General features: G+C 32.4%; 1 protein-coding gene and 1 long non-coding RNA gene across 3 annotated transcripts; both read right to left on the bottom strand.

The window, feature by feature from the left end:
• Positions 1–2,797: 2,797 nt before the first annotated feature.
• Positions 2,798–8,181, bottom strand: LOC114416589. 2 transcript variants are annotated; one of them, XR_003667486.1, is made up of 6 exons: positions 8,057–8,181; positions 7,851–7,947; positions 6,696–6,777; positions 3,254–3,846; positions 3,026–3,172; positions 2,798–2,931 (listed from the first exon to the last, which is right to left on the bottom strand). It is a non-coding gene; the product is annotated as an uncharacterized LOC114416589 (long non-coding RNA). The 2 variants fall into 2 exon arrangements; XR_003667491.1 differs by having other exon boundaries at positions 3,254–3,832.
• Positions 8,182–17,245: 9,064 nt separating this feature from the next.
• Positions 17,246–18,176, bottom strand: LOC114416583 (dirigent protein 22-like). Its single transcript, XM_028381503.1, has one exon. The coding sequence runs from the start codon at positions 17,982–17,984 to the stop codon at positions 17,418–17,420; it is 567 nt and encodes a 188-aa protein (XP_028237304.1). The 5' UTR covers positions 17,985–18,176; the 3' UTR covers positions 17,246–17,417.
• Positions 18,177–27,275: the final 9,099 nt, after the last annotated feature.

Below are 27,275 nucleotides of genomic sequence, written 5' to 3'. Positions count from 1 at the left end.
TTAGTCCCTAACTTAATATTAAATTCAAAATAGTCCCTATCTTTGCAAAAGTGTTGCAAAATAGTCCTTCCGTTAAATTTTAAAGTAACGCCGTTAATGAGGTCAATTTTAGTGCCACTTGGACTATCCAACGTGGCACTAAAAGATGACGTGGCATGACACATGGACGTGCCTCTTAAAAGATGCCACGTCATTTGATGATAACAAAACAAGTAAATAGGCAATTTAGTCCCTGACTTTGTACCCCTATTGCATATTAGTCCCTAACTTAATAAAAATTCAAAATAGTCCCTATCTTTTGTATAAGTATTGCAAAATAGTCCTTTCGTTAAATTTTAAAGTAATGTTGTTAGTGAGGTCAATTTTAGTGCCACATCATTTGATGATGATAGAATGAGTGGCTTCTTCAAATTTGATGGTTCTGAACCAATTGAGGCATATATACGAAAAAGAACCCAAACACACTTGCACAAATAAAAAGAACCAAATATCTACAGCAACAACCTTATCTCTGTAGCCGTCAACACCAATGGGCGAGGTCTGCATAACCATTCTCTTTTCCTTTTTTCTTTCTTCAATTACCATCAATATATCATTCTGGGTTCTGATTTTTTTGTGTGTGTTTTGAATAGGAAGAGAAGAAACCAGAGGAAAACAAAGTGGAGGAGAAAAAAGCAAATGAAGAAGAAAAGAAAGAAGAAGAGAAAAAACCAGAGGAATCAAAAGATGACAAGGAATCCAAGGAGGAATCTGCGCCGCCAGAAATCATGCTAGGCACAACCTTTGCAATGCATGGACACTTTAAGCACGATTTCCGGCATCTTTTAAGTTAGGTACTATTTTGCAACACTTATGCAAAAGATAGGGACTATTTTGAATTTTTCATTAAGTTAGGGACTAATATGCAATAGGGGTACAAAATCAGGGACTAAATTGCTTATTTACTCGTTTTGTTATCATCAAATGACGTGGCATCTTTTAGGAGGCACGTCCACGTGTTATGCCACGTCATCCTTTAGTGTCACGTTGGATAGTCCACGTGGCACTAAAATTGACCTCACTAACGGCGTTACTTTAAAATTTAACGGAAGGACTATTTTGCAACACTTTTGCAAAGATAGGGACTATTTTGAATTTAATATTAAGTTAGGGACTAATATGAAAAATGGGTACAATCTCAGGGACTAAATTGCCTATTCACTCAATAAAATAGTAATGAATTGGGGGGGGGGGTTGTTTGTTTTTGTAATTTAAACAGGAAGCAAATTTTAATTAGAAAATAATAGAATTAAAACATGTTGTTTTCCCTTGATTCACACGCAAGTCTCTTATCCTAGGTTACGAGGATTTATCCCTAACCAGTTCAACCACTTAATCCAACCCTAAATTAAATTACTAGGTGAAAATTAACATAAGGCTGTCATTATGTGATTAAGCAGCACATACACCAATTAATCATGAACGAAACTGATCATTAAGCATGAACGTAAATTAAGCGCAGAGACAACTAATCAAGCACTAAGCATGCATGGATTAATAACAACAAATACAGAGTAATTGGTGAAGGGGAAAAACTGATCAGTATTCAATAGTAATAACAAAACCTCAAAGAGAGTTGTGCTTAATCCTCAAGAGAAAATAACGTTGGAGACTTAGCCTTCCATTAATCAGCAGAAAACGAAATTATAGATTGAAGTAGAAACGAAATTGCAGAAAACAAATTTTATTCTACGTGAATAGTGTGCATGAACAGTAAAAACTGGAATTCTAAAATCCTAGAATTAGTTTCCTCTTCCAAAAAACGAAAAAAAAATCCTAAAACTAAAACCTTGGTGCTGTTATATAGATTCTCAGCCCCAAAGCTTACAAATCTGTTTTAAGTCCAAGCCCATAAATAAAATAAAATCTGGACAAGATAAGATAAGATTTGATAAAATAAAATCTAGATGAAATAAAATCTAGATAAGATAAGATAAGATTGGATGAAATAATATCTAGATGAGATAAAATCTGGATAAGATAAGATTTGATAAAATAAAATTGTCTGCTCTCTTCAAGTCCAAGCCCAATTTCGGATTCAAGCCCAATTGCTTATAATTCTCCTGAAATTAAATTAAAAACACAAAATTAGTCTAATAGGCCCAAATGATAAAATTGCACAATTAATTTGACAATTAAGGCTAATCAGTAATTAAAATGGTGACAAAAAGGGTTAAGAAATAGGAGAAAATGATAATACATCACCAACACCCAACTCTAATAGAAGTGGTAATATATGTTGAAGTGAAGGGCAAATGTGCAGTGAACCAATTCTAGGAAGCTGATTACTAAAGAAAACAAAGACAGACTTAAGGTTAACAAATAGAATCAAGTTCAACAAATTTGACATGATTCTTATTTGTTCTTGATATATAGTCTCAATGGTCCAGTACAGATTCTATCATTCTATAGTTATTTATCTCCATCCCCTTATAGTTATATCATTATATGAAAACCGTGCAGCTTGAGACCAATGGGATTGTTCTATAATATAAAAACCTATCTCATGCAAACAACGAGAGAGAGAAACTCACTTGGTATATTAGGAATCATCAGGTTTTTCTTTGCTAACAATGAGAGAGAGAAAGAGAGAGAGAGAGAGGTAAACCACTAAACTAGTAACAAATCAAGTTAAAAGTAAAATAGCATAGGTAACTAAGGAGTTAGCAACAAATTTCACTTCTCTTATTTTCTGCATTTACTTGTTCCATCTTAAAAATCATAACATCAAAATTACTTATTCTTTACACATAAAGAGTTTAAACTTTTAACTACTATATATTATATGGATATAAATTTCCTCAACAAGAAATATCCCAATTGCTAAGCCATAAAGAAAATAAATGTTTGCCTCAATAAATAGATGATCTACTGCTTCTACTCTAGAGTGAGCTGGCAAATACATATATTGTGTTTTACAATGATGCTTCAGTAGAACAAAGACATCAAAATCAGAAAATTAAGAATGAAAAAAATATAGGCTTACCGTTTCCCCAGGTTCAAGAACATTTGCAATGCGCCTCTTCATGATTCCAATATCTTTAGAGGAAAGGTCTGGGGGGCTCTCATCTTCATCATTTGTTGCTACAGCAGCATATTATGGATCAACTTCAACATTATCAAGCCACGCATCCTATAAGGCTCCTTAATTTATTAATAGAACTCAAATGAAATAGTCACAAATCAAAAATGAAAAACAATATAAATCCCTCACCTTAATCTCGTTCTCTCTTATATATTCAACAAAATTTCCTGTAGCATCAAAATAACCTTCTTCCCTTTCTTTCTCTATGTTGAAAGGCTCAATTTGAATTCCATCATCAACAAAATTGTCATTATCCTACCACATGATATCACCTATCGCTGCCTACTGCCAACCTATCCTTTATGTGGACCCAATAATAGATCATTGCGCCAATACCTTTACTATAAAAATTGCTGCCGATTTAGGAATGAATCACGCTACAAAAATACATTTGAACAACAACCAACATATGACAAGATTTACCAGGCATACAATTGACGCTACTAGAATCTATAAAAAAAAAAGCATCCAACAGAAATGATAAAGATTAATTTAATGACTGAAAGGTTCATCCGAGTCCATAAGTAAGGACAAACTTCAAAACAAACCTCATATGCCACTTGGTTTACCTCTTTCTCTCTCTCTCTCTCAAGGAGGCAGGAATTGAACCAGCAAGGTTGTTATGAGAAAGAGAAACTCACTTGGTTTTGTAGCAGTAGGTAAACAAAGCCGAAGGTATCTCCACAGTGAAGCCATTCTTGGACAAATCTACAAAGCAAATGCTAGGAAAATCACCAATGAAGTCAGGGATTGAACCAGATAAAGCATTGGAACTCAAATTAATCTTGGACAACGACTGAAGTTCACCAATGACAATACTAATTAGAGACATAATGCTGACTTGATCTTTGATGATGATATCCCCAACTCTTAAATTATGTTGGCTAATGAAACCAGGAATGTGTCCACGGCCATAAGGGATCTTTGAAAAGTGATGGTTTCTCTACTGCCAATGGACTAGCATATCTAGAATAACAAGTGATATTTGTTTCTTGTGTTGGATTGACTACCTTGTAGCTTAATTCTACATATATTTCTTCTGTTTTTAATATTTTTGTGTGAGAATGAGAATAAATGTATTTGGTTAGAATTGTGTACAAAATGAAACTGAACATCATTCAAAAACTCATAATAACAAACAATTCTAGGAATGTACAAACCAGATGGTGTCAGGAAGCAAACACAGGTAATTATGCACTGACCACTAACAACAAAAGAATAGAGTGGATGGCCAATGACGGAGAGATGCCAAAGCACAGCTCAGCAGACGACCAGAGTGAGTGAGGGCGTAAGGGAGGCCAACGAGTGGTTGACGGAGGGGAACTTGGAGAAAGCTCGAAGGAGAGAGTGTTCAAGGGAGGGACAAGAATGAGGTATGTAGTGCTTTTGGGAATGAAAACAAAGACGGTTTTATGAAAACCGTTGTCATTTTCGTTCCCCCTAATTATAGGATTGCCACTAAGACACATTCTAAGAGTTTTTGATAACCGTCTTAGAATGTGCGTCATAAAAAACATTTTTCATTCTCCTAATTACAAAATTGCCACTGCGCCATATTCTAAGACGATTCCACATAACTATTTTAGAATCAATGTCGTAGAAAAACAGTTTTCTAGTAGTGCTGGGTCAAAAACTCACAGGTGGTTGAACCATAAACATAGGTCACAATGGTTTCCATCAGGCTATTTTCATAAGCAAAATTTTCATGATGAGAAAAAAGTGTATATTTCTAATTTTGTCTAATTCTAATTAGTCTTTCCATAATACTAGCTACACCTAGCCCTTTCTACAAGAAAGGTTCAATACATCAATAGGATTTCCAAATAATTTGAAATTTGTACTTGGCTTTCTAAACTAAAAAATATATTTGTAATTGAGTCTTTAATCTTTTACAATATTTGTAATTGTTCTAAAGTTAGTAAAACCAACACAAATTGTTAATTTTTTTATAGCTAAAGGACCTAATTAAAACTTTCCAAAAGAAACTATTAATCTACTGATGTATTAAACCTATAAGAAAAGGATGATCAACATATTTATTTCTTCCTAATTATAGAAAATAGATTCATTGTCAAACATACTAATGGTTAATTTTCTTTATACTTTTAATTTAGGCTATAAAATACACAGATAGTCTTTTATGTTTTAGATTATATCCAATTTAGTTGTTTATGTTGTAAAAGGTTCAGTTTAATCCATTATATTTCTAAAAGTGAGTAAAAAAGATCCTTTCAAAATAATGATTGTTTTCAGTTTTGGGACATAACTTTGAACCTTTTTTTTTAATAATTCGAGATATAAAACTTGTTTCGTTAGATTCACTTACATTAAAACCATCACATTCAATTAATGTTTGAATAAAAAAGGTGACAAACATAGTAAAAATTATGTGAAAAATAAGTGTCATGAGTAATTGGAAAAGAATTTAATATAAGATTTTTCATTTCTTTAGTTGTTCGTTAGATTTACTTTTAATGCTATTGATTTGCACTATGTTTATTGTCTTCTTTTTTCAAACATCAGTTGGATTCTACAATTTTTATATATATGTGAATCTCATGGGACAAATTTCACGTTTCAAATTAGTTACAATACGATTTAAAACTATATCCCAAAATCGAGAATGGTCATTGTTTTGAAATTATCATTTTGACTCACTTTAAAAACATAGAGGACTAAATTAAACCTTTTAAAACATAAATGATGATAAAGTTGAATATAATCTAAAACATAAAGGACTAAAAGTGTATTTTAGCCTTAATTTATTGTGAATGCTATTAGAACAAAGGACAAATGATGCACATCACTTAGGGATGACAATGATTATAGAACCTATACTACTAGAAAATAGACTTTTAATATTGGTTGTTTTTTTACTTTTAACATTGATTTTTAACCAATGTTAAAGCCACCGACGTTAACATTATCAATGTTAATATTGGTTTTCAAAAAATTGATGTTAACATACAATACACGACAACATTTTTACAAAAACCGATGTCGTATAATAAGAAATATACAAAAAAAACTACAAAAACAACATCGGTTTTGGTTAAAACAAATGTTGTAAGGTGCATAATAACACTGGTTATGAAAAAACTGGTGTTGAATTGTGTATTTTGAAGTGTTTTCTACATCGGTTCGGAAAAAACCGATGTAGAAAATGTTTTTACTTCGATTTTTGGCAAAAACAATGTTGAATGTGCTTACGATATCGGTTTTGGCCAAAATTGATAACACTTTCTACATCGATTTTAGACCAACTGATGTTGTTTTTTGCAATTTTTTTATTGTTGTCTATTTTTACAATAAACCAACTGGAACCAATTTATAAAAAATATTAATTTTAATTAAAATATTTAAAAATATTATTTTCATTACGATATCACATTACTTACAATCTCATAATAGTAATCTAGAAACAAATTTAAATGATAGTTATCAAACTGTAAGGTATAAATATTACTCATTTTCAACTTATTCACATATATATTCTACCAAAAAATAAGTAAAAATTAGATTTTTTTTTTGTATTTTAAAAACAAACAATTGTTTTTCTTTGTTAAGTTACCAGCAATGTAGAGAATGTAGATTTGTCACAACCACTAGTGCCACACAGTAACACTATCACAAACTCTTTTCTTTCAAGGATCCTGTAACCAAAGAAAATCATCATAAATATAAAAGGGTAAGTTGCACCATATTTTGAAGAAAAAAACTTGTCATTCTACAACTAGTTAATTCTAAAAAGTAGTATTATTCAATGATAATGCAAACTAGCAATTGGATAACACTAACCGAGTTAAGCACTGGTATAGAATAGAAGACGGATAATCTCAGTGTGTATGTAATCATACATGTAGTAATACTACCATGTGTAGGGTCAAAATTTAGTAAACTATGTATTAATTATTACAATTTCCCTCAAGAGAACAAAATAAAAAAGTCAACTATTGCATTGGTTGAACATAGCTGATAAACTAAAACAATAATTTAGATCAATCTCCACCACCCCCACCCTTTTGGTTCCATTACCTTATGTTATCCTTCCAGACATTCATTAACATACCAACCATAGTCTCCAACCTAATTTACTGCATTTGTGTAGTAATCATTTTCATATCATTACCAAAGTTATCTTATAATGTCGTTATATACATTATATGTGTGTTTGGTTTATTATTTGCACACATCCCAAGTCCACTGAACGGAAAAGCTTATGAGAGGAAGGATTGAATTGAACATCCATTAGAGGGTTTCTAACTTAAATTCAAACACATTATACGTGGTTTACAGTATCAATGTGGTTCCCAATTTTTAACCGCCATTTTCTACACATGCCAAACTACTGATAAAATTTCTCCCAGGGTTAAAATCCTAACTTCAGTACTATATGCTTCTTCTAAGGAGGTAGAGAAGAAAAAAATTCAATCATGATGCTACTAATGGATTTGTAAAATTTATTTTAACAAAGCAAGATAAGTTCTCTAAAGGTCAATTGTCTCCATGAAAAAATAAGACTGTACGATATCCTAAAATGTCTAGCTACAAAGCTCTTATATATACATAGGAGAGACAAGAAATTATGAATATAAAAGCTAATAGAATAAATATAAATGTATAAATATGTATTACATAGGAAGGACAATACCAATTAATTAATAAATAAAAAGAACTCTAGTTCCAAATTAAAAATAGATAGAAAAGTTCTAAAGAACGAAATTACCTCTACAAGAGCAACAAAGGATGCCATCATCATGGCAAAGGCTTCACTTGCATCAAATGTAGGTGCTCCCCATTGAAATGGATATGGAACTCGTATCCTGCAAACACAAAATACATGTTGAATACTTCTTGATAAGTTTCATGCACTAAAATAAGTCACGCTTCATTGTTTTACAAAATAATGTAAAGGTGAAAATGAATACAAACTTGTAAAACATTGTTTGCTACTGGAGCTTCTTGTGGATGGACAAGTTCAAGGTATGATACTTCACCGGTAGCTCCCAAGATGAAAATCTCACTCTTTGCGGCATATGGTATTAATTTCTCTAAAATATCCTGAAATAAACAAAGACATAAAAGTTTTTATAAAATATATTAGCTTGTTTGAATTAGACGGTAAAAAAGTAGTTGAGAAGATAAATATTACATGTGAGAATATGATAGAATTGAGAAATATTGTTGTTGAGTCTAAAAAAAAATAGTTATTCATCCATACTATGAAATAAGATTTTTTAAGAGAAAAATTAATGGAATTACTCATGAGTTAGCAAGAATGGCTTTATTATTTCTTAACTTTTACTCTATTGATCATGTAATTTCTTATTGAAATTTTGATTTATAATGAAATGAGATAAGTATTATTTAATAAAAAAAATTAACTTAAAACAAAAATGATTTTTTATCATCAAAGTGGGTGATCCAGTCCGTTTCCATACTTGTTGTAAAAGTCATAGTAAGAGATAAATGACAGTTCAACAAATATGAATGAATTTGAGTAGTTGTTAACCAATGTATTTGTTTTCATTGATAATGTTTATGGCCTCTTCAAAGCTATTCGTTTAACGTTAAAATGTAAAAATGAAAAATTGTGTCAGCATAACATTATATTGAGCCAAAATAATAACAGATAAAATAATTCCAAATTAGAGGATGCCAAGTATGATACAAATAAAATGCACCTCCATGAGAAGAAGAACTGGTCCAAAGATCTCCTCTTCCATAGGCCATGATAGAGATATCAAGTTTAGCTTTAAGTATAAAACTCATGTGTTTTCTACTTTCTAGAATTCTTTAGTAAACATCAACAAATGGTCCAAAGATCTTTTGCACTAAGTCCGTCTTTACTTTCCTGAATTAGTCTGCTTTCCTTAATTAGTCATGCTTTTCTTAATTATTCTGCTTTCCTTAATAAGTTTGATTTTCTTAATTAGCTCACTTTCCTTAATTATTCATGTCTTCTTGAATTATCCTGCTTTTTTGGGCTTTATTTTACTCACTAAGCATCATAAATTCATTACTTTTAATATTCTCTGCACAAAAACTTAAATGATGTTAATTTAACAATTATTTGCTCAAAAAAGGAAAAATTAGGAGAGAAAAATTAAAAATTCCTATATAATTTAACCCCAAAATATACTCATAATTAGTCATTATCATAATGTGGACAAGGAGGAAAGGTCTCACCTTGCTGCTTGTTGAAGCCTTCTAGTTTTTTGTTCCTTTATTTGTTATTCTTCTTGTGTTTGCCACCTCTTGAATTTTGTGCTTTACTATGAAAAGCACCTTGTACCGCCTCCTCTTGTGTCATCATTCTTCTCTACTTCTGTGTCTGTAGAGCATTTATCAGTTCTCCCACAGTGATGATTGACAGGTCTTTTGACTCCTCCAATGTTGATATCTTTGATTCATACTTTTCGAGTACAATGAGCAGGATTTTTTGCACTATTCTTTCATCAGGAAAGTCCTTCCCAAGAAGCTTCACTCTATTTGCTTTAGTCTTTAATTGTTTTAGTCTTTTTCATGCTCTGCATCTCGAATTCTCTACCCAAGTTGAGTACTTGCATTCCTTGGTTCTTTCATAACCTTAATATTCTGATTTGAGATAATCCCAAATTTGTTTGGCAGACTTGAAGTTTACCCCTTTTTTGTCTTCCTCTCTTTGTGATTCTTCATCTGAGCCGCTGTTGGATTTAAAGGTAGTTCAGGGAGATCATAGTTTTCTTCTATTGTCCCCCAAAGATCCAATGCTTCAAGATGAGCAGTCATCCTTGCATCCCATAATTCGAACTCCTCACCATCGAAAATTGGTGGTGGACATGTTGTGTATGATATTTCTCCCTCCATTATGGTTTCTCTCAACTCACAGATCCCTCAAAGATAAGAGCTCCTGATACCAATTTGTTGTTTTTTGTTAATAACAACAGATATAAAGTATTAAAGAATGAAAGAGAACGTAAAGGAAATTAAGACTGCAAAGGTTTATATTTATTCAGATATGAAGCAACATATTTATAAACATAATAAAAAATAACAACTAACAGAGAGAGAAAATCACTAACAAGTCATGCCTAAAGAATAGGACTAAAACAATGTTATCCTATCAGTCAACATGACTTTTATTTTTCCTAAAAAAATAACATAAAAATTTGATCTACTATAGTTTGTTAGACAATTCCAACGATCACATCTTCAACAAATACAACTTTAAATCATTAAAACCAAAATTAAGAACACCCCATATTTCTTCTCAGTCTTTTCGAACCTCTACCCCTTTTTTCCTTTTTGAGCATCCTTCCTAATAAAGCAATTTTTATTTTTCTAAAGTTGAGTAGCACTTCCACTTAAAATTGCATTACATATATACACTCCAACTAAATACTTGAACTCCTTTATAATAAATCAAATCAACTCAAGGTATTACTCCTCTTGTACCTACTAAAACTTAAAATCATGCCTTTTGTGAAGCTCGTTGGTCCCACTGAAATGAATATAGGGAAGATCTTTCATCATGGCCATCAAGATGGAAATTTGACACCATTCATAGCAAAATGAAAACCACATGTAAAGCATGTTATTTAGAGGTGTATTGAGTTTTGTTTTTATCTCTTCCCTTTATAGATTTCATGATAGTATAAAGCTTCAATAATTATAGATATAAGAATCAATTATAAATCTTGTGGGATAAACTACAGGTCTATTGAGCCTGGTTGTAATGCATTTTTTAAATAAAAATATACCTTAAGAACTATGAAAGCATTGTTTTGACCCTTTAAGCCTCACCTTAAAGATCACATTTGACCCTATTATTCCAACATCAAGACCTTGTTGATTTTATTCTAGCATCAATGTCTGGTAAATATTAGCACAGGGAAGATAGTTTCTTAAGATGAGATTTTTCCAACCAAGACAACTCTGAAGTAATTTGCCAAACACAACATCCATTATGAGAAACAAATAAGAGATATGGAAATCAGTCAACAAAATGATAGACATTTCATCATGACTATCAAAACAATTGAGAAAACATAGGTTTAGAAGCAAGATATAAAGAGTTGTTTGATGAGATGTTGAAAGATGCACAGGCAAAGATAAAATAAAAGGTTTAAATAATAGAAAATTCCACTCTTAAAAATAAGAGCAGACATACATTTTTCTAAAGATTTGCAGCATTACTATTATTGTTTGGAGAATTAGGGAATGAGTTATCATCCCCTTATCCTCTCAAGAGACGATTTTGCTTCAAAGTTTCATTCATTGCCCATACAACCTTACAATAAAGAGATTTTGGGTTATCACAGTATTTCAAACAACTGGCATATCAGCACACAATTAAACAAATAAAATAACAAACAACTATAAAGTTTGGAGATTGGAATAGAAGGATGACATAGGTACATATCACAATCACACATTAGTTGGGTTACTTATTTAGCTTAAAGCAGGAACCAGACAAAGTAGTCAAGTCTCCACTCATAACAATATATCAAATTAATTCATTTTGAAGTTAGAACAAAAGCAACGATTAACTGGTCAAAGGTTTAACCTCCACTATCTCCCTCCCCTATGATTTATTTGTGTCCTTGCACATTCAATGTACTAGAACAAAGTCTCTTCCATAAAAGAGGAATTAAACATCTGAAACTAAATTTTTTTGCATTACATTCAAGTCAAATGCACCATACTACAAAAAAAGAGCATATCCCAACAAAGTAAGGTAGTGTTTGGCCTAGCTTTTTTAGGTTTCTCATCTCGTAAAAAGAAAAAGTTCTGTCAATTAGCTTCATTAGAAGCTCTATTTTAAGAGGTTTTCTAAAATTTTCTTTTGACCCAACTTATCCTTTTAAAGAAAAATAAAGAGAAGCCATACAATACAAGCCAAACCAAATATTACCAAAAAATGGCAGCCCAGTGCAAAAGGCTCCCACCATTTAAAAGTCTGCAGGTCATATGACCAAGCAACCCTCCCCCAAATTAGAGATATTGTTTCAATTGTAAGAACCCACCTACACAAGGCTCAACCTCTAACAGGATAAGATAAAATATTGAGATCACAACATGTTTCATTTACCTTTGGATTGAATAATATGAATATGAAAGTAAAGACATAGAAAGGCAACCTAAAAAAGCCACAAATGAAATGAATAAAATCCAACTCCAAATGTGGTAAAAGATGTTAACTTTGCTCCATAGATAAATCACATCCAACTTCAAATGCCAAAAAATGTCACATGTGTTTGATGTTTTGTTATGTGTATTTTTTGTGTATCCTATGCTTTTACAAATGCTAAAAAAGTGTAGGATACACAAAAAATACACATAACAACAAAATATCAAACACATGGAGCGCAAAGAAAAGGGTCATGGCATGGGAAATACATTTTTGTCACAGTCGAGGATGGAAATGTTAGCATCATACCACTGTGCGGCCATGACGATCAAGATGTTGTCAGCGATGAGGTCCTTGGACTACAGGTTGTAGCACATGCTTTGGGTGCCAATAGAGATGGTGTTGCTGACGCCGACAGTGTTGAAGTGGAAGGGAACCATGCCGGTGGTGGCGACGCCGTCACAAACGGCCTCAGAGAGGCGTAGAGACGTAGGAGGTGCATGTTGTAGGTGTTGCCCTTGTACCACACCGAGGAGACACCAACTTGCGGCTTGGCCATGTCGTCCTCAAAGAGACCCACGCCATAGAGCACGACCTGGGAAGTGACTTGCGACTTGGGCTCCATGATAGGGGAGTTGTACTTGTTGAGATTCACCAGCACCTCCGTGGGGGTCTCCATGGTGATGGAGGTGCAAACAAATAGAGAGCGAGGAGGAGAATTGGATCTAAGAGAAGTGGGAGAAAAGTGTGGACTGCATTGTGAGTGCGGATGCAATAGGGGTAGGGCCGAGGGAGGAATTTAGGATTTTCTAAAACTGAGGGAGAAAGAGATTAAAAAGAAGATAAAAATAAGGAGTGAGAGAGAGCCAATTCGCATTCACTTTGAAGACATTGTATTCTCACATTCTGCGTCGATTTTTCAAGAACCGATGTCATAATGTGTTTTTAAAGAAAACTGTCTTTAAAAATTTGAATTATTTACAAAAATGTTAATGTTTTACTTACGACATCGATTTTTGTAAAATCGTTATAAAACCAGTGTCGTAGAAGATAATTTTTGTAGTTGTGTTAATTCAAAAAAGAAGTTGTTCAAGGATGGATCATGTTCCTTAATTCAACAAAAGAATTTCTTATTTGTTATAAGATTATGTTTTGTAAAAAGAATATTTGATTAGGATTTTAACAATTGTGATGCTTTATTATTATGATTATGCAGTTTTATTATTATGATTATGCTGTTTAAAAGATCTTTGAATAATATTTTTATTTAATTATTATTACATTTTTAATCAATATGATTTATTTATTAACTTTTTATATTAATTAAAATGCGAGTAACAAATATATGTATGAATATTTTTAGATATTCAACCGGGAACAACACGTATATTCAAGTACCTATGTGGGCCGGGTATAGGTACTACCTATGTGGGTATGGATCTAAGTATATACTTTTTTTAAAGCACGGTACGTGAACGAGTATTATAATATTATGTCTGATCCGTACTCATTATCATTTCTACCATGAACTGTTTTGATTTAACAAATAAGTAGTCTTAGAACAAGCTAACCTTTTTTATGTATATACTTAAAGTATAACCTTTTTTTACAAGAAGTTTTGAAATCAAACGCACATCAGACAAAGCCATTTGTCTTATGATCAGCCGAAGTACTTGCATTTTTACATATGAACTAGTCAATTAGCCATGTATATGCACATGTTGTTCCGCATCGCTTTGTTATTTTTTTTTAATACTAAAATTATACTTAGATTAAAAAGTAAAATATGTCAAAAAATATAAAAATTATAATAAAAAGCATAGAAAATCAAACTACTTTTTGGTGAATAAAAGGAGTTATGAATATCTCTATTTTATTTTTTTTTCACTTAACACCTGACTACGGGATACATCTTGTTTCATGTATTTATCTTGTTGTTATCTTCTTTTTTTCAGTTCTTAAAATTCTCATTTTGTACCTGTTTAAGCGATATGCCAACAATAAAGGATTACTAGAGCCATATAATTGGACCAATAATTTATTTATTAAAAAATGAATGAAAATGACTTATAAATTTTGATAATTTTATCCTCTCCAACTATAATTTAACAAATGAATAATATGTGCATAAACTATATTGTTATTTAATTACAAAATTATCATATATGATAAATTTATTAATTTTTATAATAATTATTTTGTAAGTTATACTGAAAAAAATTTATGATTGATTAATGATATAAAAACTTTGATAAGAAATCAAACTTTTGAATAAACTTTCATATAAAACTTCTTATACTACTAAAACTGTTGTATCTATTATTATATTTAGTCTTTGTATTTGGATAAAGAGGTCATCTTGTGGCATTAAAAGGTCCCATGGTATTAGAAGGTCCTAGCAAACTATACTCTTTTATATACTTTATATATTCTTTTAGAATGAATGAAAAATGACTTATAAACTACTAAAATTGTTGTATCTATTATTATATTATATTTAGTCTATAGGTTTGGATAAAGAGGTCATCCCGTGGTACTTGGTATTAGAAGGTCTGGTGTTGTTAGAAGGTCTCAACAAACTATACTATTTTATATATTCTTTTAAAATGAATGAAAATGACTTATAAACTAAAATTGTTATATCTACTATTATATTTCGTCTCTAAGTTAGGATAAGGAGACTATCCTGTGGTATTAGAAGGTCTCAACAAACTATACTCTTTTATATATTTATATATCTTTTAAAATGAATGAAAATGACTTATAAACTACTAAAACGGTTATATATGTTATATAAAATTTCTTATACTACTAAAATTATTGTATCTATTATTATATTTATTTTTGGGTTTGGATAAGGAGGTCATCCCATGGTATTAGAAGGTCTGAGCAAATTATACTCTTTTATATATTTATATATTTTTTTAAAATGAATAAAAATGACCTATAAACTACTAAATTGTTATATTTATTATATAAAATTTCTTATACTACTAAAACATCTATTATTATATTTTGTTTTTGAGTTTGGATAAGAAAGTCATCTCGTGATATTAGTCCCGTAATATTAGAAGGTCTCAACAAATTATACTCTTTTATATATTAATGACTTGTAAACTGATAATTTTATCCTCTCTAACTATAATTTAATAGATGAATAATATGTGTACAAATTATATTATTATTTAATCATAAAGTTATCATAAATATGATAAATTTATTAAATTTTATAATAATTATTTTGTAAGTTATACTAAAAAAAGATTTCAATTGACTAATGATATAAATTCTTTTATAAAAATTAAACTTTTAAATAAATTTTAATATAAAATTTTTTATATTATTAAAAATTGTTGTATCTATTATTCTATTTTAAAACAAAATTAAGCATAATTTTTATTCAATATATTTTAAAAGCGAAAAAATTGATAGAGTGCAGAGTGTTTGTAAGGAAAAAGAGAGTGTGGTGTGGAGACTGCATAGAGACGGCAAAGAGTAGATTATGACAGAAGAAGTAAAAAGAAGGGTTGGTTTCGCCTTATAACAGAAGAAGCATTCAATGCGACAATATAAAAGTGCCTCATCATCATTACTCATATATTTCCAAATACCAGAGCCACATCCCCAAAGAAAGCTTTAGTTAGACAAATCCAATACAACATTACTGTACCATATCATCTCTCTTTCTTGATACTTGTTTGATTTAGAAATACAAATAAAAAATAAAAGATGAAAAATACTTTTTTATGGAAATTTTCATTTTATCCTTCATAAGTAACATGTGTCTATTTTGATCATTTTACCGACCTATTCTTTTATATATGAAATATTTTTTTATCAAAATTTTTATTTTATCCCTTGTTCAAGTCACTGTCCATAATATAGAATATTTATTTTAATCATTTCACGGGTCTATTCTTTTATATATGTACATATATAGATATATGTTTGTTGTATAGCCTGACTTAAACATGCCATATATGTATGAAGCATATAATATAATCTGTTATGATTCCAAGATCTTCACAAGAAAGATAAAAAAAAAGTCAACAAAAGCTAACTACGTCTCCAAAGGTGTGCCTGATTTTGGGAAAAGTATGAAGACTTTTTGTTTCAAAGAATATTTGGATTCTTTACTTGAAGAGATGTGTGTAAAAGTTATTTGAATTTAAGGCAGAAGTGACTGAAAAAATAATATTTGTAATTTTGTATATGTTAAAGTATAACTCGATATTTTATAAAAAATTGAGTGTAATCTATCTAAAGATGAATTAATATAAAATTATATTATGTTTTATTTTATTGTTTTTATCATATTTAATTGGCCTTGTATTTCAAACAATTTTATTTATCTTGTTTCTACAAGACCACAATTGATATCTTTCTACATCGATTCAAAACTTGAATCAATTTAGAAAGTTAAAGTTTCACTTTTTATTTCAGCTACATTTATATCAATTTATGAATATAATCAATGTAGAGAGCTTCAATTAACTTATATAGAAAGTCCCAACTCAATTCTTGTTCACTCCTAAACATAATTATTATTTATAATTAATAAAAAGTAGAAAAAATAATTTAAAATAACAATAAAATTCTCAGTAAAATTTAGTTTAAATAATCTTTTGATTCTTATAAAATAAGATGTTTTTTTAATTCTTTAATTAATTTTTTTGTTTTAATCTTGGTAGATTTTTTTTTAGTTATTAACCGATGAGATAATAATGATGTTCGTAATCCATTAACTTTATTTCATCCCTAAAATGAAGACAAAAATCTTTAAATTAATGATTAAAATGAAGAGTGCAAAAGGTTATTTAAGTCAAAATTTCCAAATTTAGTGAATTGAGTCAGAAGAAGTTGAACATCCACTTCAATTTTGGAGTATATAGGTAGAGGAAAGAAAAAGATGAGAAGTAAAAGAATTAAAAAGAAAAGAGAGAAACTGAAACGTATAATAAGTAATGGGATGAAAACAAAAAAAAGAGCAAGAGATAAAGCAGGGAGAATACGAAAGTGAAAATGAATGGATAATATTTATCATGATCAAACTTAATTTGCCCAAAGATGACTTTATTCCATGACACCACATGCCCTCAAAAGAGGAAACTTATGTAGAAACTAGGTGAGACAGACCAAAGCGATAACGCATCAACATGAAAAAAACACATTCAATAATCATCAATAGTAAATATACACGTCGAACTGAACCGTGTTATTCCTTGTTTGGGGATCAAAACTTAGCGTCCTAGACTCAACATACCCAGTGGCAAATTTGAAGACCCCACTACCACCAACAATGGGCAGCTCCCTCACCTTCTCCGAGAGGGGGCTCCTCCCCGTGAACGTGATGGTGCTGCCGTTGTACTTCCCTTGGGTCAACGCGAAGTTGTAAATCAGTAACAGGTCAAACTGCGTTTGTGACGTGGAGGCAAACAAGCCCTCGGCTTTTCCGACAACCTTGGAGTACACCTCAGGTCCCACGGTTAAAGGGGTGTCAAAGATTCCAACGGAGCCGAAGGTTGTGGTTGCGTTGTATTTGGGGAGTGAGGGAATGATTCTAACCGATGTGGGGTTTTCTCCGCTGAAGACTTCGTGCCAGTAGAACCTGAAGTGGCTTAGGGTTTTCTTGTGGTGTATGCCTATGGACTTTGGGTCTAGTGTTCCCACGAAGCCTGTGTATTCTGCTGAGATGGTGAGGGCATAGGTGGAGAGGAGAAGGAGGGATTTGAGGAAGTGGGAAGCCATGGTTTAGGTGGGTGTCAATTAGAGGAAGTGGATTGGGTGATGAAAGTGGTAAATTAATGCAAGAATTTATAAGGTGGGGGAAGCATCGAAGTAGGTGAATTTGGGTTTGAGCATCTCTTGCTATGAGAGATTCAACCTAACCAACACCTTTGCTGGGAGAGTTGATTGGAGACGTTATACTATGATAATGTTTTGAAGTTTGAATGAATGATACTACTCGATTATAGTTTCTTTTTTATTTTTATTATGAAGTTATCTATACAAAGTATTTGATTATTTTTGTTGGAGCATAAATATGATGAAGTCTTACAAGTGAAAAAATATAAGTGAAAAGAATATCCATAAATTTAAATATTAATATTTTGAGTTAAAGTATAATATAAAGTTTTTTATGTAATTGTTTATTACTCATTAGTATAAATTTTTTCGCCCAGAATTTTCATTAGATTTTTATTAGAATTTAATGTTTCAATCATATATATATTTTATCTACAAATTAATGTTTGGAAGTTTGAATAAATTGTACTATTAGTATAAATTTTTATTATCATATTATTAATATAAAATATATATTTAATAATTAATTTTACATATAATTAATATTTATTGAGAATCTCACTTGTCATTTTTTTGGAATTTTTTTTTATTATGTTTTTTCATTTACAAATTAAGTAAGTTTAAATATGATATTTTATTTTTAAAGAAAAAAACAAAAAAGACTGAGTGAGCATCGTTGGACCAACCATTTGGTATTACTTAAGTAGAATATATATACCTCAGTAAAATATTTCCCAATATTAAAAACTTTTTTTGTTTTGTTTGACGGGGCTTAATGAGTGATCGAATAGTCAGAGAAACCAGCAGGGGTAAGACTTTTCTGAAGTATGAATTGTCGTTGCGATGATCATTGACCAGAAGCGCGTACCTCATGTTTGATTCTTTATTATTATGGGAAAATGATGGCTGAACAGCCATATATACTACTTGACACTAATGGTCAATTTCTTGAGAGAAAGTTAGAAAAAATAAAATAAAAAAGATATAAAATATGATTTACAAAATATTTTTTTTCTGTTTGATTTGAGAGATAATGAAAAAAAAGTTAATTTCTAAGAGCAAAAATTAAATTATTTATTTATTTTTTTAATTCAAATTTCAAAATTTTTCTTTTTTTTCTTCCATCCAACCAAATGGATCCTAAAATGAGATAAACTTATTTTTTTCCATCTAACCAAACGGACCCTAAAACAAAATAAAGAAAGAAGAAAAAAAATATAAATATGATAAATTAATATAAAAAAAGAGAAATACAAAGAAATAATGCATTAGTTTGTGTTTATAGTAAGACTATGTTGACATATCATTACTTCAGCTTCTAATGACGTCATGTTTGGTTGTTGCAGTGTCATTAAAATTTTCATTTCTTCTAAACTAATGCGAAATTCTGACTATATCAACTATGAGTGTTGACTATCAATTAATTTATTAAATTATGGATGGACCACTTGATTGATATAAGTTCGATTATTATAATGACCACCGGGCCCCACTTAAAAAGATGGAGTACCGTATTTTAATACGGAAAAAACTAAATCCATTGTAAAGCATTACATGCAACTTTATATTAGTATTATCTAGATGTAAATGTATGTGGTATTTGTTGTCATAAAATTGTAAAAGCCATATAAATTTTAAATATAAAGTAAGTGATTTACTAATGTTTCAATAAGTATAAAATGAAAAGTAAATTTTAAATATATAGCAAGTGATTTACTAATGTCTCAAATAATCACATAATCACATGATTAAGTGTAGAGTTACGCGTATGTATATTAAAAATTGGATTTTTATCAGTAAGGTTTAGGTGGCTTAAATGCAAAGTGGAAGATTACATTTTACTAGATGAACCTTAGTTGAATGGATGTATTGAGAATTATTTTTGTTTCAATTTTCAAGAGAGTTTATTTATTATAATTTGTGACAATCTTCACTATAAATAGAAAAGAGAAATAATGGAGAAACATAACACATGAAGAGAGAGTGCGTGAAAAGAGAGATTGTGAACTAAAGTCACTTTGTTGAGAGAAAAATATTTTTGTGTGAGAGTGTTATCATTTCTTGTAACCATTGAGTGTGGTACTTAGGTTTGTAGAGTGATACAGTATTTGGGGTGAGTTACAATCTTGTAATCATTTTTGTGATAATAAAATACTTTTTGAGTCACATTAAATTTTTGCGTTTGTTATTATTATTATTTTTCCGATGATATAATATTTGTGTGTGTTCTCACGATCCTTTGTGGGTGTGGATAATTTTGTTTGTGGGAGCATTGATTACCCAACACTACTTTCCATAACTAATCGCATGATTTGATCCTAATATGTAGGAATACAATCTTATTCTTATTTTATGAACAAATTTTAAATTTATAAAATAATATTATTTGTTTATAATAATTATATTCTTGATGCTAACAAATAATTTAATAATACTCCACTAAAATATTTATTTGATTAAATTAAATTTTCTAGTTTAATTATCAAATAAATTATTTTCTTTTGCAAATATTGAAACACTCGTTTATGTGTAACCACATAGGTTCAATACTAAACCGGTAGTAAATTAATCATAATTAATTTACTAATCAAGTAGGTGGAGTTTAACAACACTCATTAACATCTGGATAATATGAAGTAACATCTTTTACCTTCAAGAACCAACAGAAGAATAATGCAATATTTCATTTCGTCATTTATAACTCAAGGTTAATTCTAGAGTATAGTATTACTGTCAAAATCTAATAAGTTAACATATTATATTTAATCAATCACTACCGCAAAAAAGTGATTTAACAACGATTAAAAACAGCTTTCAACGACAGTTATGAACCGTCTTTATAGCCAACGTTGTTGAAAGTGGACACTATCGACGACAATTTCTATAAAAACCGTCTTAAAAAAATTGACCATTCTAAGACGGTTGTTATACAATACCCGTCTTAGAAATCATGTTTTCTAAGACGGGTATTGTATAACAATGTTTTCTAAGACGATTTTTATACAACAATTGTGTTAGAATGCATGCTTTCTAAGAAGATTTTTATACAATAAATGTCTTAGAAAAAATTTTCTAAGGTTCCTTAAATCCTAGTCTTGCTGAACATGATTCTACATCCTTTTTATCCAATTTCATTTTTAGATCGGTTCAAAAATTAGTTAAGATCCATGAAAGAAATGTTTATAAAACCCTACTATTAGTGCTTCTTTGAAGATTTTATTAGAAAGATTTAGAATCCCTATCTAATTCAATCTACATAAAGAATAATTAGTAATTGTTATAACACAAAAATCCAAAGAATGCAGCAAACAAGTAACTGGAATAAGTAGCAGCTAGAGTGTTGCCCTGTGTCCTCTGGTATTCTATGCCAGTATGTGCAGTCTATGTTGGAAATTCTACATACTTTTCAAATTGCAGATGTCCAATGATTATAAACAACAACAAATCAAGCCTTACTGAAGCATAAGTCTTTCCCTGAAACTTTTTAACCTCCGCCTCTCAAATCAAGATCTCGCATTGTAGCATTTATCTGAAGCTCAAGAACGGAAACTTTAGCCCAAGATTCTTCTCGAGCTGCCTACTAACAACATCAACAAATATCTCGACTTCAAATAAGGAAACTCGACCCCCGGAAAAAAAAAGATTAAAAAATGAGGATAAGATATAGAACAAAAAGAGAAAAAAAAAACTAATTAGAAAGCCAAGCAGCATATAAACTATAAGTTTTTCTTCATTCTTTGGACCAAGAGCATTAGTCAGTTAAAGTCATGACATTTGTCATATCAATAACTTATTCTGCAGTCTTGTCAAAATAACATTAGCATGGCACCTGGATGTAAAGCAGACAACATTCCTATAAAAACACCTTTGTATAAAAAAAATTGTATTCAATGACATGAGATTCTCATATCTACCTTTTCGCTCTCAAGCTCTTTCCTTAATCTTCTTGTTTCCTGTTGTTCAAGTTCTACTTTCTCCTCTATGAGTTAGAATTTATTTTTAGATAGATATCAAGCAAAATATGATAAAGGAATATGATACTCCATATAAAATTATCTGATTACCTTTATTTCATTTTCATTGGCAAGCTTGTCTTCATGTACTTGGTGGGTCTCTAATTAGCGAACCTTATTATTAGATTCAACCAATTTTTGCTTGGTATCTTCCTACCTGGTATCTTCCTACACAAAATTCCTTAAAATTCAATTTATATACCAAAATAGAACCATGTCCCCTTCCCAATCCCATTAACACAAACCTTCCTTATTTTGTAATGCTTTTTTATAAAATAGGGAGGTAATGTGGGGTCAAAAAATGGAAGGGTCTCAAGTGCAATATTGGTAAAGTTAGAGGTGTAATTTGACCAAACAAATTTAAGTGTTTTGTAAATTTTACATAGAAAGACAAGTTCTTAAAATTCGAGCTTAAGGCATAACTCAACCTTCCAAGAAGTTGTAAGGTAAGGACTGCCTGAACCTTATAAGTACTTCTTAGGCTATATAACTAGGCAATGTGGGACTAAACACCCTATCGCATAATAGATTACCATGACAGGAATAACTGAGGGAAACCATTTCTATACTGTGTATTCTCTTGGCAACATAAACATCTATCAACAAAGGCTGAAACTACATCAATATGAATCACTTAAGTCTACAATACTTAAAAGAAATATTGAAACAAAATGATATTACTAAGTACAAAAGTATTGAAGATTGAAGAATTAAACCATAAGAATTAAATAATTCATAGTTTCATACCTACTTATTGTAGAATTTGCTTCAGCACATGACTGTATAGAAGCACTTAAGCCTCTCATCAAGGTCTTCAATGGCATGTTTTTGTTTTGCAGATGCTCTATTAAGATCCCCTAATTCCTTATGTTTGAGATCCACCATTTGCTGTAATTCTTTTAATTGATCAAGGTAACATTTTGCAACCGACTCTTTGACTGATTTTAATTCCTACATAATGGATCATAAATTAGGTAAGACATTGTCAATTACAAACTATATGAATAACTAAGATGAAATCTAGACAAACATTTCTTTGAGAGTCAACAAAATTGAAGAGATAGTTGTTGTACATCAAATCTGCATTTTTTTTGTGAGAAAAGTGTCAAACCCTAATATCGTCTGGGGAATATCGTTTGATATGATATTTTGATTATTGCTAGTCGAATTACAATATTTGGCGCCTGTTATAGTGCGAAGCAAGGAATCACTTAGTGTTTTGATCAAGAAGACAAAAAGATACCAAGGAAGGGGGTAAAAGGGTCTTTTTTTGGATTTTTCTAGACCCTAGCTTGCCCAGGCTAGCATCTGGCTCGCCTGGGCCATGAAATAGCTTCATGCCTAGGCAACTAGCTCACCTGGGTGAGCTTATTCCTTCAGGGCTAAGCATCAGCTCGCCTAGGTGAGCTCCAGCTCGATTGGGCGAGCTTCCCCTGCCCGAAAATGGATTTTCCCTATAAATAGCCATGATGGGGGGGGGGTTTAAGGGGTTCCAAGGTTTAGAAGTTAGAAAAGAGAGAGAGAGAGAGAGAGAGAGAGAGAGAGATAGAGAGAGAGAGAGAAAGAAGAGGAAGAAGGAAGAAAAGCGAAGCCGAGGCGCTACCAAATTGTGATCGTGATCATTCCCTACATCGTTCTCTTGTTCTATGTCCCTCGTGCAACAGTCGGTTAGTTTTTTCCAAGAGTTGAATGTAATCTATGTACCCTTAGGGGTCCCCTCTATTATAATATTTATCATCTCCATCTATCATCAGTGATCTCATTTTTATTTTTAAAGTTTAATCCTAACCGATCACTAGTGCCGTAAAATTGTCTTTAAAAAGATTGAAAGTTAACAAACAAAACCAAAATAAAGAAACCAACTTACAACCAAACTTATTTTTATCAAATATCACTTGAGATCATTTCATGGTCCAACGCCTTAACGACTCTTTGTTCGCAAATAAAATAAATCTTTCAATAAAAAACAAAATCAATTTAACACACAAACATTTAGACTTAAAGAACTACATAGGTCTGAATTCCTCATCGCACCTGAGGATACGTATGAGCAAGGGCAACACCCTTGTCAACCCCCACAAAATAAATAAAAAATAAAAAGGAAAAATAAATGATTCTGAAGTCACATTGCACAGTCCCTTATGACGGACGTGTGGGGTGCTAATACCTTTCCCATGCGTAAACAACTCCCAAACCCTTATTTTCAAAATTCATAGACCTCTTTTTGGTTTTTCTAACGTTTTCCTCGAATAAACGTTGGTGGCAACTCCACTCGTTTTCTCCCTAGGAGATGAACGCTTTGGCTTATCTATTTTGCTTTTGCCATCCCGTCGTGATGTAGGTTGCGACAGATGGTGACTCCACTGGGGACTTGTTAGAGAGTTAAGTCATTCGATCAGTGTGCAAATTTTATTGTAACTTTTTCTTTATTTATGTCTTCTTTTCTCTTTATCCCTTGTTCTGTTCATATTTTTATAACCTTTGCCATGTTATTGCCTTTTGGTGTGTATCTATCTATCTATTACTTTCATAGTTAGAAATAATTTGTGCCATTGAATCCTGGGATAGACAACATGTGACATATTTATTGCATCTACCTAGGAATTGTCTGTTTGCTTGGCAAGTAAGGTGGGGTAATTCTTAGATTGCAACTTACAAGCCAAAGCAGAAGACCTTGGTTGGCTTTGTGTCTACCTTCGACGGGAACCTTATTAGGTCAGCTGATGTGCAAAATGCTACTGATTCTGCCAAGGTCTTTCTCCAAAGGAGTTTGGCAATTTTGGAGGAGAATGGATTGCGACACCAAGAGACTGTGTAGAAGGTGGCCTCCTTGGAGGCAGAGGTTGCTAAGTGGAGGGCTACTGCTCGTACTCTTTAGCGAGTGGAGCGTCCTAGGTGGCCAATGCCATTATTGCTTTTGCTGAGACAGTAAGGTCAAACCGCCAACTGTCTACCAAAGTTAGTGGTGTATTGGCCAATTTGCTATGCACCCGATTAGATGGTGATGAATTGTTTATATGCTACAAAGACTTGCAGGCTGAGAAGATGGACCTAGGTGGCAATGTGGAGAGCTTGGCGGCTGAGAAGGATAGGCTTGCTAAGGTAGTTGCCGATTTAGAGGCTCGACTTAAGGAGTCAATGTCCAGACTAGAGGAGTCCGAGTTGTGGGCTACCAAGGAGAGGGAGACTAGCAGGGAGCTTGAGGAATAGTTGATTCTGTACAAGAAAGAGGTCGTGGAGCAGCATGAAAAAGGGTTTCAGAAGGTCGTCAGGCAAACTGATTTCTTAGTGAAGGACCTCGACTTAGATATCTTCGATCCCTTCAAGGATGTGAAGGATGGTGTCCAGCTCGATGAGGAAGACATTGTTGTTGCGGAGGAGGAGGCTGCTGATGAAGGACAAGGTGCTGCGGAGCATGGCGATGATACCTGTGACTAGGCTACCTTTGTCTTTATCTTTTTCTCTTCTTTGCTGGAATTTGGCCGTTTAGGCCTTGTAATCATGACAATTTTTTTTCTGCAATACATATGCTTTCCTTCGATGATGAATTTTGAACTGTTTATGTATGTCCTGTGTGTATGTATGTATGTTGCCTTTATCTTTGCAATGCTCCGTACTTGTGGTCGTATGAATAGACCGTCATAATATAGGCATCATAGGAAGCAAGACCTTGTCGATGTATAGGTAGGACCGTGGTGGTCTTGCAAAGAGTAGAATGACACGAAGTCAGCTCAAGTTTTATTTAAACCTAATTAAAGGTCTTGTCACCCATCTGGTGGGGCTTCCTTCTGTTTTGTGGAGCTTCTCCCCTAATGGTTGTGAGGAATTATGTTTGAGTTACCCCTGGTTAAATGTCTTGCCTAATCAGTGTGGGGATAGGTTGCTTGACCTGTTGAGTTTCTCCTCTGATGGTTATGAGGAGTAAGCGTGAGCTGCACTTGATTGAAGGTATTGTCATGCAATTGGGTGGTGGATCATCTTGACCTACAGAAGTACTCCTCTGACGGTTGTGAGGAGTAAATACGAGCTTCGGCCTGATTAAAGATCTTACTAAATAGTGGGGTGGCAGTTCGTTTGGTTGAACTTGAACCCTTGACGGTGGTCATCATAGTTGCTGCATGTGAGTAGACCAAGGGGATACCTTGGGTTTTATAGAAGTATGTACCAAGGGTGAAACTTGCTTAGTAATGGAAAGGGCTTCACCAAAGGTGGACCTTGGGTTTGTCGAGCCTTGGACCAGGAACGTGTTTGCCCTGGGTTTTGTCAAACCTACGGAGCTGTGTCAAGGCTTACCAAGGACGGGCCATGGATTTTGTGGACCTGTAAGGATCAGCAAGTGCAAAGCTTGGGTTTGATGAGTCTTGTGTGCATTGTAAGTATTGTGCTCTTGCAGACATGTCACTCACTATGGGTGGAATGTATTGGAGACAAAATGGCTTTCTCTTACATATGCGCCTCTTACGAAGTAGCAGGTACTGTAGACATGGTGTGAATCAGTAGGACTCACCAAGGGCGGACCTTGGGTTTGTCGAGCCCTTTGGAGGATTGACAAGGGAATTGTCCAACCTAGGTTTGGACACTGTGTTCTTGCATACATGCCGCTCACCATGGGTGGCACGCACTAAAGACGTGGTGATATGCTTCTGCATATATGTCACTTGCCTTAGGTGGTACATACTGGAGTCATGGTAGTATGCTAGTGCACACATGTCGTAGGTGGTCGTACTGGAGGCTTGATAATGATACGCTCTTGCATTATGCCACTCGCCGCGGGTGCTATACACTAGAGACATAGTAGTACACTTTTGCATACATGTCTTTTACGAAGTGGCATGTACTGGAGACATAATGTTGTGCTTTTGCATGTTTTCCACTCGCCGTGGGTAGCACACACTAGATGATTATTAGGGTGCTCGTGTGCACATGTCACTCGCCGTGGGTGACATGTATTGTAGTCATAGGGATAATACGTTTTTACATGTGTGTCACTTGTCGTGGGTAGCACACACTGAAGACTTTGTAGGGTGCTCGTGCGTACATGTCACTTAATATGGGTGACATGTACTGGAGTCATAATGCTAGAAGAAGGGCTCACCAAGGGCAGACCTAGGGTTTTGAGAGCCTCGGAGGTATGACTATGGATGTTGTTGTCTTGATAAGAGAAATGTGAAAGGGAAGGGATGCAGAATTTTATTCAATGTATTTAATTGAGTACAAATTC

Source organism: Glycine soja, chromosome 1 (genome assembly GCF_004193775.1).
Source record: "Glycine soja cultivar W05 chromosome 1, ASM419377v2, whole genome shotgun sequence".
Lineage (NCBI taxonomy): Eukaryota > Viridiplantae > Streptophyta > Magnoliopsida > Fabales > Fabaceae > Glycine > Glycine soja.
The sequence above is the reverse complement of the archived record's forward strand: the minus strand, read 5'-3'. Positions and strand labels throughout refer to the sequence as shown.

Coding starts and splice junctions, on each gene's coding strand:
- LOC114416583 (XM_028381503.1), bottom strand. CDS start 17,984: ATGGCTTCCCACTTCCTCAAATCCCTCCTTCTCCTCTCCACCTATGCC.